Genomic DNA, 17,970 nt, shown 5'->3' with positions numbered 1-17,970 from the left:
TTCTTCCTAATGTTTTTCACTTAACAATAAATATTTCTTTGTAGTCATCTTACATTAATATGTAAAGAACTTCCTCAATATTTTTTAGGTTTTTTAATGTCATATATGTACAAAAAATGTGTTTAACTTACTCTTTATTGATGCATTTTTGGGGTGTTTCTCATATTTTGCTGTTATAAACAATGCTGCAATCAATAATCCAGTACATGATGTCCACTTGAATATTTTATTTTATTTTTTAAGATATTGTTTATTTTTTAGAGAGAGGGGAAAGGAGGGAGAGAAATGTAAATGTGTGAAAGAAACATTGATCAGTTAGTTGCCTCTTGCATTCCCCCACTTGGGAATGTAGCACTCAACCAACTGAGCCACACCAGCCAGGGTTGAAGATTTTAAACTAAAGTTTCAACTTGCAGAAATAGTGAGAATAGTTGCTTTAGAATAATATCATGAAAATAGTAGTGGAAATTAGGTCATCTAATTCAAGCCTTTTATTTCCCTCCATCATACTCCCAGCCTTTGTTAAATTGCTATTTGTTTAAACTGAATTTTTATTATGAAAATTTCATAGCAAATAGGTTAATATGACTGTAATCAGTTTTTCACTTTGTTATTTGCTAACTCAACAGATCATAGTCTTACAGTGTATAAAGCAGAGTACACCTGCCTTCACCTCAGGGGTATGGGATGATTAACAATAACACTCAAGAAGGGTTTAGACTCCTTGGAGAAAAAACACTATAAATCAGATTGGTGGGTTTTTCAGGGACTTACTTTGTTTGTTTTTTGAATTCTTAAGTAGATTGTGGTAAGATTCTTCTTTTATTCTTACAGAAAGAGGATTTTGTGTACTTGGTGACCTTTGTCAGTTTGATCATGGAAATGATCCCTTGGTTGTTGATGAAGTTGCTCTGCCAAGCATGATTCCTTTCCCTCCACCTCCTGGGCTTCCTCCTCCACCACCTCCTGGAATGTTAATGCCTCCAATGCCAGGGCCAGGCCCTGGCCCTGGCCCTGGCCCTGGCCCTGGCCCTGGCCCAGGCCCAGGCCCAGGCCCAGGCCACAATATGAGACTTCCTGTTCCCCAAGGACATGGCCAACCTCCACCTTCTGTTGTGCTTCCCATACCAAGTAAGTATATGTTGATTGACTGTTTCTTTCTTTAGTGCAGAATTATATTTCAAAGAACCCATTTCTTTCAGCTAAAGTTAGTTTTTAAAAGTAAATTAATAATAGAATTTAGGTGCTGTTTCCTTTTTTCATCTATTGTTGTGTTGCATTATTTGTAGTTTCTCCAAAGTGTGAGTTTTATCAGCAGTTACTTAAGTTATATTGACCTGGAGTCAAAATCTTGCTAGTTGATAGCATCTTAAGAAAGCCAGTGTTTTGAAGATATCAGGAAAAAAACATGCCAGTAGTTTAATGAAATTTCCCAGGCTTTAAAGAAAAATTAAGAATATTGAAATAATTTAAAAAACACTTTATTGTGGAAAATTTCAAATATACAGAGAGATGGAATAATATGTGTACTACATGTACTGTCATCCAGTTTTAGTGGATTATCAATATTCATCTGTTTTTGGCTCATTTATCCCTACCCCCAAAATTGGGGGGCGGTTACTTATTTTTGATGGAGTAAATGTCAGGTGTCATCATTTTACCAGTGTATACTTCAGTGTGAGTCTGTTCACTGAAAGGACTGTTTTTGGCTTGTTTTTATTTTTTATAAAAATAATAATTAAGCCGTGGCTGGTGTGGCTCAGTGGATTGAGCGTGGGCCTGTAAACTAAGGGATTAGTTTGATTCTCAGTCAGGGCACATGCCTGGGTTGTAGGCTAGTTCCTGGTGGGGGACACACGAGAGGCAACCATACATTGATATTTCTCTCCCTCCACCCCTTCCCTTCCCTTCCCTTCTAAAGATAAATGAATAAAATGTTTAATGATAATAATAATAATTAATATGCTATAAACAAATCTACTAAAATTAAGATTAAGAAATGTTTGAAAATGATCATTTAAAAATCTTAAGAGTTGCTAATTTATCAGAAACAGAAGTAAAGCTAAATTTTTTAATGTAATTGAAAAATAGGTGAATAGTTTGTATGTGTGCAAAGATATATGAAAATACTTGACGACATTTCACATTGCCAGGAGATTGCAAATTATTATTTTAAAAAATGATTGTCATTCAGTTTACATGCTAAAGTACTACTTTAACTTTTCCTTTTTTTTATGTTGTTTTGAAATTATGCTAGAGTAACAAGAAGTTGCAAAAATAGTTTAGTTTAGATTTCGTGTACCCATCACCTAGCTTTCCTGCAGCAGTGTTCTTTATAGAACACATTTTATTCAAGTTTCTAAAGGTTTTGAGACATGTAATGCATAGATGTGGTCAATAGAAATGTGGTTCTTTTAACTTGGCATTTGTGAATATTTAGTACTGTCATGTAAATGGTATAATTATAAAACTCAAGATTTTATTCTCAGGAAAATAGCATCTTTATTTATAGGAATTCTCAGAATAGAAGTTAAATCCTAGACTATCATTTCCCCCTAACATTTTGCTATGGAATATTTTAAGCAAACAGTAAAGTCGAAAGAAGTATACACTGAACACCCATATACTCACCATCTAGGTTTTACAATAAACATTTTACTATATTTGTATTATCACATATCTTTTAATCTCTCCATTTTTGTGTACTTATTCATTTTACAGTGTGTTGTATTCAGTCATTAGTATACATAAAACATGTTTACCATTAGCTTAAGACTTCTATAGAACTTTATCATCACCCCAGATTGTTTGTTCAAGTCTCTTCCCAGCCATTTTCTATTCCCATCCCCCAGGGGCTACCAATACTGCTTTTTTTCACCGTAGAACAGTTTTGTCTATCCTAGAAATAAAATGTCATTTTAATTATGTGACCTTACAGTGCTTAAGCATCCATATATCAAATTCCTTAAATCTGTTCTAAGCCAAGTAGGTGTTTTAAGTATGAATATCCAGATTGGTACTTGTGTATTAATGCTCTGTCTTTCACTCTTTGTTATCTCAGGGCCACCCATAACACAGTCAAGCTTAATAAACAACCGTGACCAGCCTGGGACAAGTGCAGTGCCCAATCTTGCACCAGTGGGAGCAAGACTACCTCCTCCTTTACCCCAGAACCTCCTTTATACAGTTTCAGAACGTAAGTAAATGTTGTTTGACTTAAAATTTCTAGGGCATAGAGAAGCCAAGGTTTTTTATATCCGTGTTATACTTTTTAAAAATATATTTAATTTGTATTCTAATGGATCATGATATATAAAATTATATTTGTATTGACAGGGTAGTTTACTGTGTAGGTATGCTATATAGTTGGATTTTAATTTTTGTGATAATGGGAGAGAAGAGCAAAGCCTTGTGTTTTGGAGAAATCTGTTCTGCTGTATAGTAGCAACATTTAATTTTCTAATGGAAATTTATTTTGAAGCTTCTGTTAAAAAATTGTTTCTCTGATTGAATTTCTAAAACATAAGGATTATCTCCTAAGAGGATACAAAAAAATTGGATAAAGTGTGCCTAATATTTTTTTAAATTGTATGCTGAAATGAAGACAGAGCATAATTCAAATTATAATATTTAGTGGTTAGGCTGTTTATGGTATTTATGTTTAACTGTAGTAATATGTTTTTCTTGGATCCTAATTCTTTTTATTTATCAAGTGCTTTTTTCTTGTTTTTAGTTTACCAGAGCTTTTAAAAAATTTCTTTCTTTAAAAACATAAAAGTAAGGTAGTTGGTAACTTTATAAATAAATTTATTTTTTATATAACTGTGTTTATCATTAACATTTTTTCATCTCTATCATATTATGGGGAGGCAGTTCAGCAAGTAATTAAGCTCAGGTTCAAATCCTGGTTTCATCCTGTCACTGTTACTGTCTATGACTTTGGGCAAGTAACTTGTCTGTGTATCTCAATTTTCTGTTCTCTAAAATGGAGATCATAATAACATTACTCACCTCATTAAGGTTGTTTTGAGGAATAAATGAATTAATACATATAAAGCATCTAGAATAGTACTTGGCATCTAGTAAACTATATATAAAGATTAGTTAGTATACTGTTGTATTTATTATTTCCTCCTTAAGCTTCAGCCTCCTGAAATCTGTTATCTTTTCCTTAAGTCTCTCCCTCCACCATTCCTGTCTTTATTTGCCTGTAGATATGCTACCCATGTAATCACCTGGAATTGAAACTTTGATGTGACTACCTCATTGCTTGGCTTTTTTATATCTAGTTGATCAAAAATGTTCTTTTTTTTCTCTGAAGTAACCCTTTCTGTCTATTCTTACTGTGGCTTCTGCCCTCATCCACACTTGAATCCTGGCACATACTAGGCTTTTAGTAAATACTGAGGATTATTTATTGCTACTGGCTTCACCCCACTAAGTTATGTCACATGATGTTGCTAAACTAATTTTTCTGAGAGAACCAACAGTGAGTTCTTCATGAGATATTGTCAGTGGCCACTTACTTCCTTTGAAATCATAGGTGAATCTCTCTCTGTGGCTTCTAACTCTTTTCTACAATTTACTTTGCCCTTCTTGGTAGTGAGTTTTCACTATTCCCTGCCTCTTCTCTGGTCAGGTTGGTTATGCCCTGTCATGGCTCAATTTGTTTTCCTATCTTCATTCCTAGTAATAGCGTCTCCTATTCTTTTAATGCCCAAATCTAATACATACATGGGAAACGTTATTGCTCTGTTCTAAACTCCTACCATATCAAAAACCTTTTATCACAAAATGATAAACAATTGTATGTAGGCCTATTGTTTGATTTCTTTTCATGTATATAAACCTTGTTCAACGGAGCTTCAGAACAGAAACCATATCTGATTCTTAAGTAATAGTTCTTCCTGCGTCACACTTGTATCTCACAGTCTTCTAATTACTATAGTGTTATTTTACAGTGCATGTTTGTTTTACTGTGTCTCTCATTTTTTAATTTTGGAAAATTTCAAACCTACGTAAAAATAAGATAGTATAATTCATCCAGCCTCAATAGTTATCAATCCTTTCTCCATCTGTTCCCCCTGAATCAGATCTTAACATTATTTCTTAATGCCTTTGAACTGTAAATATGAACATGGATTATTTATCTGAGAGTTGAGTCTGTTCTATGTAGCACATCTTCATACTATTAAATTTAGCACTGTGACTCATGATCAAAATTCTGTTTTGTTCTAATTGTTAAAAATTTCTGGCAATTACTGTTTTAATATGAAGTTTAACATTGGGACTTACTGTATAAAAATTTAATTTTGATTTTAATTTTTAAAAAACCTGGAAGTTACCATTTCATTGACTCAACTTAATATTAATTAATTCAGCATTTATTGGAGGCCTACTATGTCCCAGGCATTTTGCTAGACACTAAAGAGCCAAGATGAACAAGATATCTGACCTCATGTGTTTTTGAAGACTGTTTTTATTTTTTAAAGCAAGACTCTCTTATAGTAAAATCAGTAAAGGCCTTTTAGAACAGAAATTTTAAGCATGTGTTTTTCAGAGGCTAGAAACATTTCTAAGAATATTTGGGGGACCAGTATAGTGAGCAACTTTTATTTTGCTATGTCAAGGAATTTACATGAAAACATCTAATATTTTAATCTTTTTTTTTCTAAATATTTATTTATCTTTAGAGGGGAAGGGAAGGAGAGAGGGAGAGAAACATCAATGTATGGTTGCCTTTCATGCGTCCCCTGCTGGGAACTGGCCAACAGGGAACTGGTCTGCAACCCAGGCATGTGCCCTGACTGGGAATCGAGCCGAGATTGTCTGGTTTATTTCAATCTTAAAAATACATTTTTATACCCCAGAAAGATGGATAAAGGACCCCGAGATAAAGGAAAATCTTTTTATATTCAATTTTATGAAATATTAATGATATGTTTTTCCGTTTTGTCTCAGACCAGTAAAAGGTGATAACTTCCCATTGGCGTTTGTGAATTAAAGTTTTAGAGGATTGTCTTACATCTGTGTCAGTATCTCTAATGAGTTTTACCGTAGTTTGTTGGCAAATGAATATATTGAAAGAAAATATTTATGTTGGACAATTTAAGTCCCTTTTACTATGCAAACTACTTTTTTCCTTTTTTGAAAGTTAAGATTTGATTCTAAAATATATGGAGAAATTTGAAAAGAGATCTTTCCTGATAACAATCTAAACATTGAAGGGATTTTTTTTGGTATAGTTATTTAATTATACTCTTTTTATATCTTTTTATTCAGTTGATTTAAAAATAGTTTCTGAGCCCTAGCTGGTGTAGCTCAGTGGATTGAGCACAAGCCTGTGAACCAAAGGATCGCAGTTCGACTCCCATTCAGGGCACATGCCTGGATTGCAGGCCAGTTCCCAGCAGGGAATGCACAAGAGGCAACCATACATTGATATTTCTCTCCCTCTCTCCTTCCCTTCCCCTCTAAAGATTAATAAATAAAATCTTTAAGAAAATAGTTTCTGTGTTTAAAAAAAATTGCCTTTGAGAATTATTCAAGTTTACTTTTCAAAAAATTAGCACTTCAGTTCAAAGTAAAAAGCTATATGTATGTTTGCATTGTAATAGAGAACTTGAGCTATGCTGAAAAGTTTTTAACAAGTTGAGAAAGTGAAAATTATGGATATTTTATTATTAAAATTACCATTAAAATTCACAGCACAAAAAGTGGTGTAAGTGAAGAACAGTATCAAATGGCATTTACTTGTGAAAATTATGTCACTAGAGTACACAGAAAAGTGAAATCGGGATTTTTGGAGTTAAAAGTAGGACTGTGCTCAGTGCTAGCTACGTACTGAGAATATACAGATAAACAAGGAATGATTTTTCTTTTTTTTTAAATATTTTATTTATTTACTTTTAGAGAGAGGTGAAGAGAGGAGAAAGAGAGAGAGAGAAAGATCAGTGTGTGAGAGATATATTGATTGGCTGCCTTTTGTGCCCCTAACTGGGGAACCTGGCCTGCATCCCAGGTACCTACCCCGACTGGGAATCGAACTTGAGACCTTTTGGTTCCCAGGCTGGCACTCAGTCCACTGAGCCACACTAGCTAGCCAGGGCTAATTTTTCTCTTAAGAAGCAAATATTTAATAATGGGGAAGAAATATATAAAAACACAAAACCCCAAACCAGTGGTAGTGTATTAAATCTAAATGAACAGAGTGCCTCAGAAACACAAGTGACAAAGGACCTAATTCTGCCAAAAACAAAACCCTCACCTAGTCTATAATTATCAGTAGTCCTAGAAGAGAAAAATTGAATGTTAAAAGAGGAAAAAACAACCAACTGTGAAACTGGGTAGGATGTATGCTATTTAAAAGTTGTCAAATGGTTCTGGTTTAAGGGGAAAAAACCTTTGAAATTTTGTTGTTTTTGTTAAAGCATCACAGATACTCTGAAAAGGACTTAAATAATGAGGTGTAATTGGAATTGTCTGGAAAGACAGTGGTGTTTTACACCTATTAAAATTAACTATGTCCTCTGAAATATTTGAATGTTTTGCTCAAATTTGAAGTCAACAACTTAGCCAGTGTCCTTTATTTTCATTTTCACAGGATCATTTTTAAGTTGACTCTTTTCTGTCTTACATTGGGTCTGGTTTTGTTGCTTCTTTGAAGAAGACAGGGTAGAAATATTTTATGACTGCTAAGCTTATTGTACTAGGTGTGTGGAAAAGTAATAGTACAATATAATGTCATGGATTCTAGAGCCTGATTCTTAGGTTGAAGACAGTTGTCCACTTTCAGATAAATTTACATAAATTATCTTTGTCTTTCCGAAAATACATTTTCTGTTATCAACAGTGTAAGATAATTCAAACACTATATTCCTAAACTCAAGGCTGCTCATTTTGTGGAATGTGTATTATTTCTTTGTGCAGAATTGTGGATTTTGACATATAGAGAAGTGAATCAGTGTCCAGCAGAATCATTCTATATTGTCAATGGTTTTTCTCCCCTTGTTTATGACTTGAATTTGTATTGCATTAGTTATCATTTTGCCCATTTCAACATAGTGATATTCATCCAAAGAAATAATTATCATTGGGATACTTTTAATAAATAAGCTCTCATCTCTTTAAATGACTCTTCATTGAGTTCCTGCTATGCACTAGGCATGGCGTAGGCCCTAGAACTTCAGAAGGTGGGCCAGGGAGGGACTGTGGATTCACTAATAGAGAACATACATGATAAATTTGGCCAACAATTAGAAGGTATAGCTTTATATTTTTTCTAATTGGGCTTTTCATTTAAAACTTATTTTAGAATTTTTTCCCCCTGTGAATGCACTAAAAGTCACAATGAGGAAACTTACAAAGAGTAGCTAAAATTTGAGTTTGAATAAAGACTATCTTCAACTCACTGGAGTTAATAATAATGTGAAAATGTTGCTATCGGGTATGTAAGATAAGGACCAACGTAAGATAGGAACATGAGCTTGGTATGTTTGAAGTCTGGAATTACCCAGTCACTGTGCACTGGTTAAAACTGAATTGACTGTATATACATTGTGAATGGCTCATCTTCACCATTGTTATAACATATTTGATTTTTTAAAAACTTTTTATTATGGAAAATTTCAGATATACACAGGAGAGTAAATATTCTATAGTAGTTTTTATGCATTCATTTACCATCTTCAGTGTTATCAACATATGGTTAAAAAACTTAATTATCTTTCTCTAAAAGATACGGATTAAACACGCACAATGATAGCGCTTTATCACACTCCCCAAAAAGTTGATAACAGTTATCCTTTGTCAAGTACGCAGTGAGTTCAGTGTTGGTGTTTCTCACTTGTGCTGTCAATGTTCTTTTACAGCTGATGCATTTGAAGCTGGATCCAAACAAGGTTACACAGTATATTTAGTTGATATATTTCTTTTAAGTTTTTAAATCTACAACAATTTTCCATATGTTTCTTTTTTTTTTCCTCCCTTGTTATTTATCAAAGAAACAGGTCATTCGTCCTGGAGAATTCTTTTTTTACTTTCTGGTCTTGGGACATTGCTTCTCCTGGTGTCATATAAAACATTTCTCTATCCCCTGTATTTCCTGAAAATTGGTTAGATCTAGAAATAGGTTCATATTTGGCTTTTTCTTTTTTGGCATGAATATTTTTGATGGAGTTATATACTTCCTACTGCAGTACCATATTAGGTACATAATAACCTAGTTGTCTCTGTTCTGTTATAAAGATTCATCAGTGTGTACAGGTTTTGTCCTCCCCATCCATCCATTTTAAAGGTTGCTGATGGTTTTGGCAGCCATTGTGATTATTGCCTAGATCTGTTGTTTCATTAGCAGTTATAAAAGTGTCATATTGTAATTATATAATTTCTGGTACATTTATTGGCTAGCATTCTACAAAGTAAAACTCAGTGATAATTATTTGGTTAACCTGAAATTTTTGCAGGAAAGAAAGCATAAATGCTTGTTTTCTTTTACTTACCAGTTTTGGAATAATGAGTTGGTTTCTTAGTATCTTCCAGAAGGGACCACTGTATTTTTAAAAATATCATAATGAACTCATACATTTTTAACATTTAATGTATTTCACTCCCTTACAGCCTTTTCAGTGTCCACATTTCATCTTTGATCATTGGGATCTTCTTCATGTTGGCTCCTGCAGGTGGTTTTGTTTTTGACAGGCTAGTGTTTGATAGCCATCGTGCTTCTGGAAGGATATGGTATACCAAGGTGCACCACCAGCCTTATCTAATAACATATCTTCCCAGACCTAGAAACAGTCTTTAATCAACAGAACTCTTTAATTTTGAAATAGTATTTAGAGAATTCAATTGGTATTGAAGAAAATTAGGGTTCATCTGAATAAATGACAATCTTTCCAAAGTGTTTGAACACATGTCCTTTGACATTTGTTTTTAAAAGAGACACTGTGCAAACTAGCCTTCTGGTTTCCACTTTGAGATAATTAATTAAATATACTGTTACACAGAGTCCTGCATCACAAATTTAAACTAGTCACATGGCCTGAGATTGTACTTCTTGTTTTTTCTTTAGCATGCTACTTCATTCTGCAAGGAATTCTCTGCAGTAGGTCATCCTCACAACTATTTTTAGATCATTGAGGATATGTTGTTTTTGCAATATAATGATTGATCCTTTTCTAATGTAAGTGTTTGAAAATATTGGTGCTGAATCCATAGTATGTATTCTGCTAATACTGTGTGTCACCTCCTTTGCTCCATATATAGAAAGAGAAGGTAATAAAAGTTTAACACATCCATTTTCTTCCCTCTACATTTCCTGTGAAATGAAATGGTTGCTTTGTGCCTTGTCCTATTAAGTATATTAAAAATCTTGTGAAATTTTACAGTTTTTAGGGTGATTTCATAGGGTGTTTTAAAAGATTGTGTATTCACTTTATTTTTTCTTGTGTCACATAGTGAATGTCTAACTTTAGTTGTAAAATACTGAATTAATCTTATAAGTAAGTCTCATAGGGGTAGTCAGTGAAAAAGTACTATCAGTGAAAAAGTACTATAAAGGGAGATCTTGCTCCTTGATACCTTTTCTTTTTTAATCTTATCCTACAAAATTTGTCTTCCTTGAGTCTGACATTCTTGCATCTATGTATAAGATCTAAAGGTTTTCTCTTTCATAAAGTAGTTCTTAATATCTGAGATTATTTCATATGTACAGTGGTGGCTTATCTGTTTATCTGGGAGTTTGTTCTTTTTTCCTGTTTCTCTATATTAGTTATCTACCTGCTTAAGGGATAACAGATTTTCACTATTCAGATTTTTTCTTTTGAGTGTTTCTTGTTATCTGAGGTTTTGCTTGTGGTGGTGTTTCTTTCTTTCTTTTTTTTTTTTTTGAGTTCTTTTATTACTGTTTTTTTCTGCTCCCAGATATGGGAGTGTGTTTTGTGCCAACCTGAAATTATGTGAGTTTGAGGAGGAGTATTTTTTTGTTTGTTTTTTAGTGGGCATGACAGCCTTTATAACCACATGTCTCAATGGATGCAATTCTCTACATGACTAATAATAATAGCACAGGGTTCCTTTGTCTAATAACTTGACATGGTTGATTTTTCAGTTTTAGGTATAATTAGCACATAGTTATTCCACTAAGCTTATAAAAGATGAAAATTATGCAGTCATAATACATAATTCTTATTCTTTCTTTATACCTCAGTGCATCCTAAGCAGTTTGCATATCGATTTCTTGAGTTACAAAGAAGTCTCAGTAATCTCTTCCTCAAATACTGTTCCTATTGGTGTACTTTCTCTGTTCTTGGCTGGAGTCTGGGAAGTACATCACTGCCTAAGAGAAGCTTGTGACTCTCAATCCCAGCTGCCCTCCTATTCTTTCCTCTATAGGACAGCCCATGTACTCTCGTGAACATGGTGCTGTTGCATCTGAGCGACTTCAGTTGGGAACACCGCCTCCTCTGTTGGCAGCTCGTTTGGTGCCACCTCGAAACCTCATGGGATCCTCCATTGGGTACCATACCTCAGTCTCCAGCCCTACCCCTCTGGTCCCAGGTAAGCGTTGCTACAGATGGCCATCCACTTCTCCGATCTTTTGTAGCATAAGATGGCTAGCCTAAGAGATGATCTGGCATCCTGCTGTGCCATCACTAATTCTCCTTAAAGCTCTTAGTGTGTTGCCACCCCCCCCATTCTGCTTCTTTGGTTTGTCCCTAGTGGCTCCTAGATGATTAGGCTTCATGTGTGTCTATCATCTCTGATGTCTTTTGTATTTACTTCCATTGCCTTAGTAACAAAAGTCATGCTTGTTTCTTAAACTAGTTTTTAATCTGATAGATTTCTAATCAGTTATATATTATAAGAAAAACTGGGCTAATTTTTTTTAAAACATCTGGTTTTGTGTTGGTTGTGGACAAATGTGCTCCCCCCCCCCCCGCCTATTATTGTGTGGAATGGCTGTATAATTTCCTGAAAACTCATTTCTCCTACTGACAAGTAACATTTTGAAGATCTTTGTACTGCTTTGTGGGTGTGTCATGAAGTTTTTAATATTTCTCACTTTGTGTTTAGATTTTAGTTTATTATAATTAACTAAAGGACTTTTTAAAGTTTCTTGGGTACTTTGGATTCCCAGGAATTATAGAACAAAGTCATGTGATTATGTAACTTCTTTAAAACTTTCTGCAGCTTTAAGTAGATTTTTTTTGTCAAGAGAACAAAATGGTACCTGAAAACTTTATTATAATTTGATGGTCTTATACCCTGAATCACAGAAATGATTGGTCAATATTAAAGATCTTTTAGTTGAAATTTAATATGAACGATATAAAGAATTTTTCCATTAAAGGGAAAAATAAGAGATGCAAGCACTTCTAAATTACATTTGCAAAAAAATGCAATTTAGCATGTTTACTCGATCTTAACCCTTTCATTTTATGTAGAATGAAGAGGATCTATTCTATTCGGATATCAACATTCAAAAATTATTTAATACTAACAAAATACTTAGTATTGGAATTTAAAAAATGAAATTTTTAGTTGTAGAGAAAACAAAAGGGACATGATAGAAATGGCATTGATGGGGTAGATTGTAATAACATGATGATTTCATTGATAAATGTAAAATTTACCTTATTTTGCTTTTTGAAATAAAATATTTGAAATATTATGTATGAAACCAGCTATTATCTCCCCAGTGTAAAGTGCAGATAACCTAAGTAATAGATCTATTTTCCTCCTAATTAAAAGAGTACCTAGAAGTTGGTGACACATAACGAAAGAGGAAAACTCAACCAGTCTATTATATAAAGTGTTCCATGTTTGTGAAAATTTCTCTTAAAAATGTCCATTGAAGTTGGAATGAGGTGATTTATAGGATAAAAATGAGTAGTTAAATAAATCTGGAAGCATATTAATAGTTAATGAGAATTAATTTGTGTATCTGTATTTTGTGATGGAGCACTTTTATTTCTCTTCTGATAGGTGTATCTGTATACTGTAGTTCATAAATATATGTGGATTGATACAATTAAATTTATTGAAGGAAATTTACTTTTTTCCATTTATTTTATAGTAATGAGAAATTATTTAAGTATGTTCTGATTTGTTACATGTTTTGTTTTATTTTTCCTCAGATACGTATGAACCAGATGGTTATAATCCAGAAGCTCCTAGTATTACCAGTTCTGGTAGATCTCAGTACAGACAGTTCTTCTCAAGAACACAGACACAGCGCCCAAACCTGATTGGCCTGACATCTGGAGATATGGATGCAAATCCAAGAGGTGAGAGCACCTCAAACTTTTTCTGATGCTAAGTGTTGTGCAGGAGTTGATAATAACATTTCTGACTTCACTGAGGTCTAAAAATATTTACATACTATCTCTGAAGGGTGCTATATAATCACCTAAATAAATGTTCTTGAACAACTTTATCTCCAAAGTTTATTTTAAAGCTATAATCAGAAAGTATCTCTAAATAAAAATTATACTAGTGGTATTTAATTGCTTTTTTTAGGATTTTAGGCTGTTTAGCTATGTACCAGGCACTGTGCTAGATACTAAGCATAGAAAAATGAAGTGACTTAGAATCTTGTCCTCAAAGAATGAACCAGTTATTTAAGGGCCTCCTTTGTATTGTAATTTGTAAGAGCTGTATTCTGTACTAGTAACAATTGAGAATCTAAAATCTTGCAGTGAAACCATTTGACCATTTTTAGTGTTTATGATTGTAGCCATATGTTAGGACCTTTAGAAAGAATAGTCATAAACCTTAGAAGATGAAATTCAAGCATTTACCTTCAGAATGGGTTGATAACTTCCTTTTTCCTTCTCAAAAATGTTTGGGTGAATATGATGAGATTTCAATTTTTTATTATCGTTAGATTTTCATTATTTAATTCAGTTTGAACGATTAGCCATAGGCCAACCTAACAAGATTTTTCTGCTTTAATTATACAGTGAGTATTTTCCTATCCTGATTTTTTAACCTTTTTTAAAAAACATATTTATTTTCAGAGAGAGGGGAAGGGAAGGAGAGAGGGAGAGAAATATCAATGTGTGGTTGCCTCTCATGTGTCCCCACTGGGAACTGGCCTGCAACCTAGGCATGTGCCCCGACTGGGAATCGAACCATGATCCTTTGCTTCACAGGCCCGCGCTCAATCCACTGAGCTGCACCAGCCAGGGCCTGCTTTTTTAACTTTTTTTTACTAACACTAATAACACCACTACAGGTCAACAGTTTGGTGTCTACTAAACCACATGCTTTTATATCTATTATTATCTTTTATTTTCCTTACCAACAAATCTTTTGAAAAGGTACTACTTTATTGTCTTTTTATAGATACAGATATTCAGGATTAGAGAGCTTAAAGAACTACCCCAAGTCATACAGCTCTTAATGGCAGAACTGAAATTTGAACCCTGGTCTAATTCCAAAGAATATGCTCTTACCTTCTATGTTTATAGTAAAGCATATATTTTTACCAAATTATGGTAATTAGCAGGAAGATCATATTCTCGGAATTTCAAGTCTTTGTCACTAGCCTGATCTGTCTGTATATTTATATACAGTAATCCATTAATCTTTCTCAGTGTAGAAGTTATATGGTTTTTATACAACAGGCTTTTTTTGTCTTCTTGGGCAAGTCGACCTCTAAGTTATGTCTCTTTTTTTTTTTAACACTTCTTTTTTTTTAAAATATTTTATTTATTTATTTTTAGAGAGAGAGGGGAAGGGAAGGAGAAAGAGTGGGAGAGAAACATCAATGTGTGGTTGCCTCTCATGAGTGCCCTGCTGGGAACTGGCCTGCAACCCAGGCATGTGCCCTGACTGGGAATCGAACCGCAATACTCTGGTTCGCAGGCCCGTGCTCAATCCACTGAGCTACACCAGCCAGGGCTAAGCTATGTCTCTTTATAAATCACTTCAGTCAAGAACAGCATTAGGCAATATCAGGTAGTGATGGTAACTGTTTTAGGGACAACATAATGGCATCTTACATTCCAGAATGCTTTATGTCATCACAATTGCTCTCTCATCTGTTAGCCTCTGAAAACAGAGAGGCCTAGAAGGTCTGGGATCATATTTTACTAATTTATACCCAAGATATAACACAATTATCAAGCTATAGCAGATGCTTAAGAAATATATGAATGAATGAATGAATCTACATAATAATTTTCCTTTCACATAGATGAAATGGAAAATAGCATAAGCAACCCCCATTCTTATTGTAGTATTTAGCCCTCCGTATGTTACTTTGCTGCTGATTTCACTTTTGATGTAATTGCTAAAGATAAGGAGAATACTCAGAGTATTAACAGGCATTATATTGTGTTAATTTACATTTTTGTTCATCACCTTTCTCCCACCCAGAAATAATTCATTGTAAGGTCAGTTTCTTATAATATTTTAGTCTTAACTGTTGTAAATGAAATGTGCTAGTTTTTATTGATTTTGGACTCTTCCTGTCAACTTTAAGTTAAAAAATTTTTTTAATTTTTTAAAAATTTAATTATTGTTCAAGTACAGTTTTCTGTTTTTTTACTCCCAGCCCAGCCCCCCCCAGTGCTTCCCCGCCCCCCCCAGATTTTTAAGCCTATAGAAAATCAAAGAAGTGCAATGAACACCTGAATACCTTCACTTAGATTCACCAATTGTTAACGTTTTGTCACCTTTGGACACAAATGCTTGCTTGTGTGCCTGTGCACTCTGACTTCCTCTCCTTTTCCCTTACATTTTTTTAAAAATTAAATTTATTGGGTGACATTGTTTAATACATTATATAGGTTTCAGGTGTATAGTTCTATAATACATCATCTGTATATTGCACTGTACAAAGTCTAGTCTCCTTCTGTCAATCATATATTTGGCCCTGTTTACCCTCTTCATCCCCTCACATTTTTTTCTTGAATCACTTGAATTGTAGATTGTGACACTTTTGTTTACATCTAAGAATAAGACATAGTCCTATTCTTAGATGTTACTGTGTTACTGTCACACATAAGAAAATTATAATTCCATAGTAGTAGCCTATCCTGGTGAACTTCTTATTTAATTACATCAGGAGACAAATAATATTACTGTTCATGGTGCTGAGTTTGATTGTTTGCCTGGGGTGATAATTCATCATTGTTCTGTCTCTCCATTGTAAAGTGAATAGTTCATAGCGTGATACTTTGGCACCAGATAAATACCTTGTTTTCCAACAAAGTAGGAAAAGGAGGTAATTGAAGTTTTGCTTAGGTTTTTCTGAAAAGGAAATAGTTGGGTGCTATTCACAGTGATTCTTAGCTTTTGGACTAAATACGTTAGTCATTTGAAATTCCCCAAATGTAATGCATTGTCAGTAATATTAATTTTTGTTTTCAACAGCTGCTAACATTGTCATCCAGACTGAACCTCCAGTTCCTGTTTCAATTAATAGCAACATAACCAGAGTAGTTCTTGAACCAGATAGCCGAAAAAGAGCAGTGGGTGGTTTGGAAGGGCCACTCACAAAGAAACCTTGGCTGGGAAAGTAAGATAATTTGCTGATTAGTAACATCTGATAGTTGTTTTTATTATTTTGTTGAATTAGTAAATTTGTATAATTAAGAGTTGTCATTAATAATTAATCATTCTGTGTGTCTCAAAGGTAGCATTCTCAGAGATACCCTTAGAATGTGTTAAAAATTGAAAAGCTAACAGAATGTAATATTGTAAATATTAATAATTTATATTTACTTCTTTCTAGGCTTAACCTGATATTAAGAATTCATGAGACTCTGGAAATGAATAAAAAAGAAAAAATTCTGTAATCTTGCAGAAGTTAAAAAATGCACCATAAAAATGTTATTCTGATCTTGCTTTAGTGTTAGATTCCTTGATTATTGTGGTTGATCTTGTTAGCATGATTTTTAATCTTAGTTTTGCGATTTCCATTTAATAAGGATGTAAAAAACTTTTAATACTTTTAAGAATTTTGAGTGCTTACAAAAGACACTCTTAGTAAATACAACCTTACATTCTTGCTGACATGTCATCTCTTGGCTAGGCATAAGGTAAGAGAATTAACCAAGATTTATTATTTTTCCTTTCAGGCAAGGGAATAACAGTCAGAGTAAACCAGGATTCTTGAGAAAGAATCAGTATACAAATACCAAATTAGAAGTCAAGAAAATCCCTCAGGAATTGAACAACATCACCAAGCTCAATGAACACTTCAGCAAATTTGGAACTATTGTGAACATCCAGGTACATGTGGCTATTTTGGTGACAGAATCCATGCATTTTAGCATTTTTGAAAATATTTCTACCAGCTTACCTTGTTTAAAAGAGCCAGTGATTAGTTTGGTTACCTGTGCTATCACTACATATCTGTATGTCTAATTTAATGATGAAATTGTTAAGCTGAATTTGTTTTTTTAAACTGACTTAGTTCTTTTCTGCAAATTCACACTAATTAAGTGTTAAGACACTGCACTAGCTATTGTACTTTTATAGTTCTGTCTCTGGACAAATGACTTTATTGCCTGCTTTAATATTCTAACTAGGTACGTGAGATTCTTGGTAATTTCTAAGATTGTAATTTTGTCTACCAACTGACTCTTATATTGTGGTGAAGTAGTTATTGCTTAAGGATCATCCTGAGAATTTTAGGCAGCACAACATGTTTTCTCACATCAAATTGTAGCTTTTCTATTTTGCTGTCTACTTACTAAATATTTTAAATTGGAAATTTGTGATTGGGTGTTATGCTATAATTGAGGATATTTGGAAACCTACTTAAGTTACAGTTTCAGTCAGTTACCTCTGATATTTAGTGTTTCCATCAAACCAAAATACAATCTATATAACTGAGTTTGAGAAGGTAGTATAGGGAGACTTGATATTTCAAAGAATTGAGGTATACTATTGTTTTTGAGAGATTTTTGAGCAAGTTTTCCCCCTGAGTGCTGAACTAATGCATGTTTAATTTTA

At 33.6% G+C, this 17,970-nt stretch overlaps 1 protein-coding gene across 2 annotated transcripts in view; it reads left to right on the top strand.

The window, feature by feature from the left end:
* The window catches only part of RBM27 (RNA binding motif protein 27), an 83,079-nt gene that overhangs the window by 27,597 nt on the left and 37,512 nt on the right, over nucleotides 1–17,970 (top strand). For both annotated transcript variants that reach the window (XM_037163339.2, XM_037163338.2), the window contains exons 7-12: nucleotides 835–1,131; nucleotides 3,062–3,196; nucleotides 11,395–11,559; nucleotides 13,140–13,289; nucleotides 16,384–16,528; nucleotides 17,091–17,244. In XM_037163339.2, coding sequence (XP_037019234.2) covers nucleotides 835–1,131; nucleotides 3,062–3,196; nucleotides 11,395–11,559; nucleotides 13,140–13,289; nucleotides 16,384–16,528; nucleotides 17,091–17,244 — 1,046 coding nt within the window. The remainder of the gene's footprint in view (nucleotides 1–834; nucleotides 1,132–3,061; nucleotides 3,197–11,394; nucleotides 11,560–13,139; nucleotides 13,290–16,383; nucleotides 16,529–17,090; nucleotides 17,245–17,970) is intronic.

This window comes from Artibeus jamaicensis, unplaced genomic scaffold, assembly GCF_021234435.1.
Source record: "Artibeus jamaicensis isolate MK-2021 breed Jamaican fruit bat unplaced genomic scaffold, CSHL_Jam_final contig_456, whole genome shotgun sequence".
Classification (NCBI taxonomy): Eukaryota; Metazoa; Chordata; class Mammalia; order Chiroptera; family Phyllostomidae; genus Artibeus; species Artibeus jamaicensis.
The sequence above is the reverse complement of the archived record's forward strand: the minus strand, read 5'-3'. Positions and strand labels throughout refer to the sequence as shown.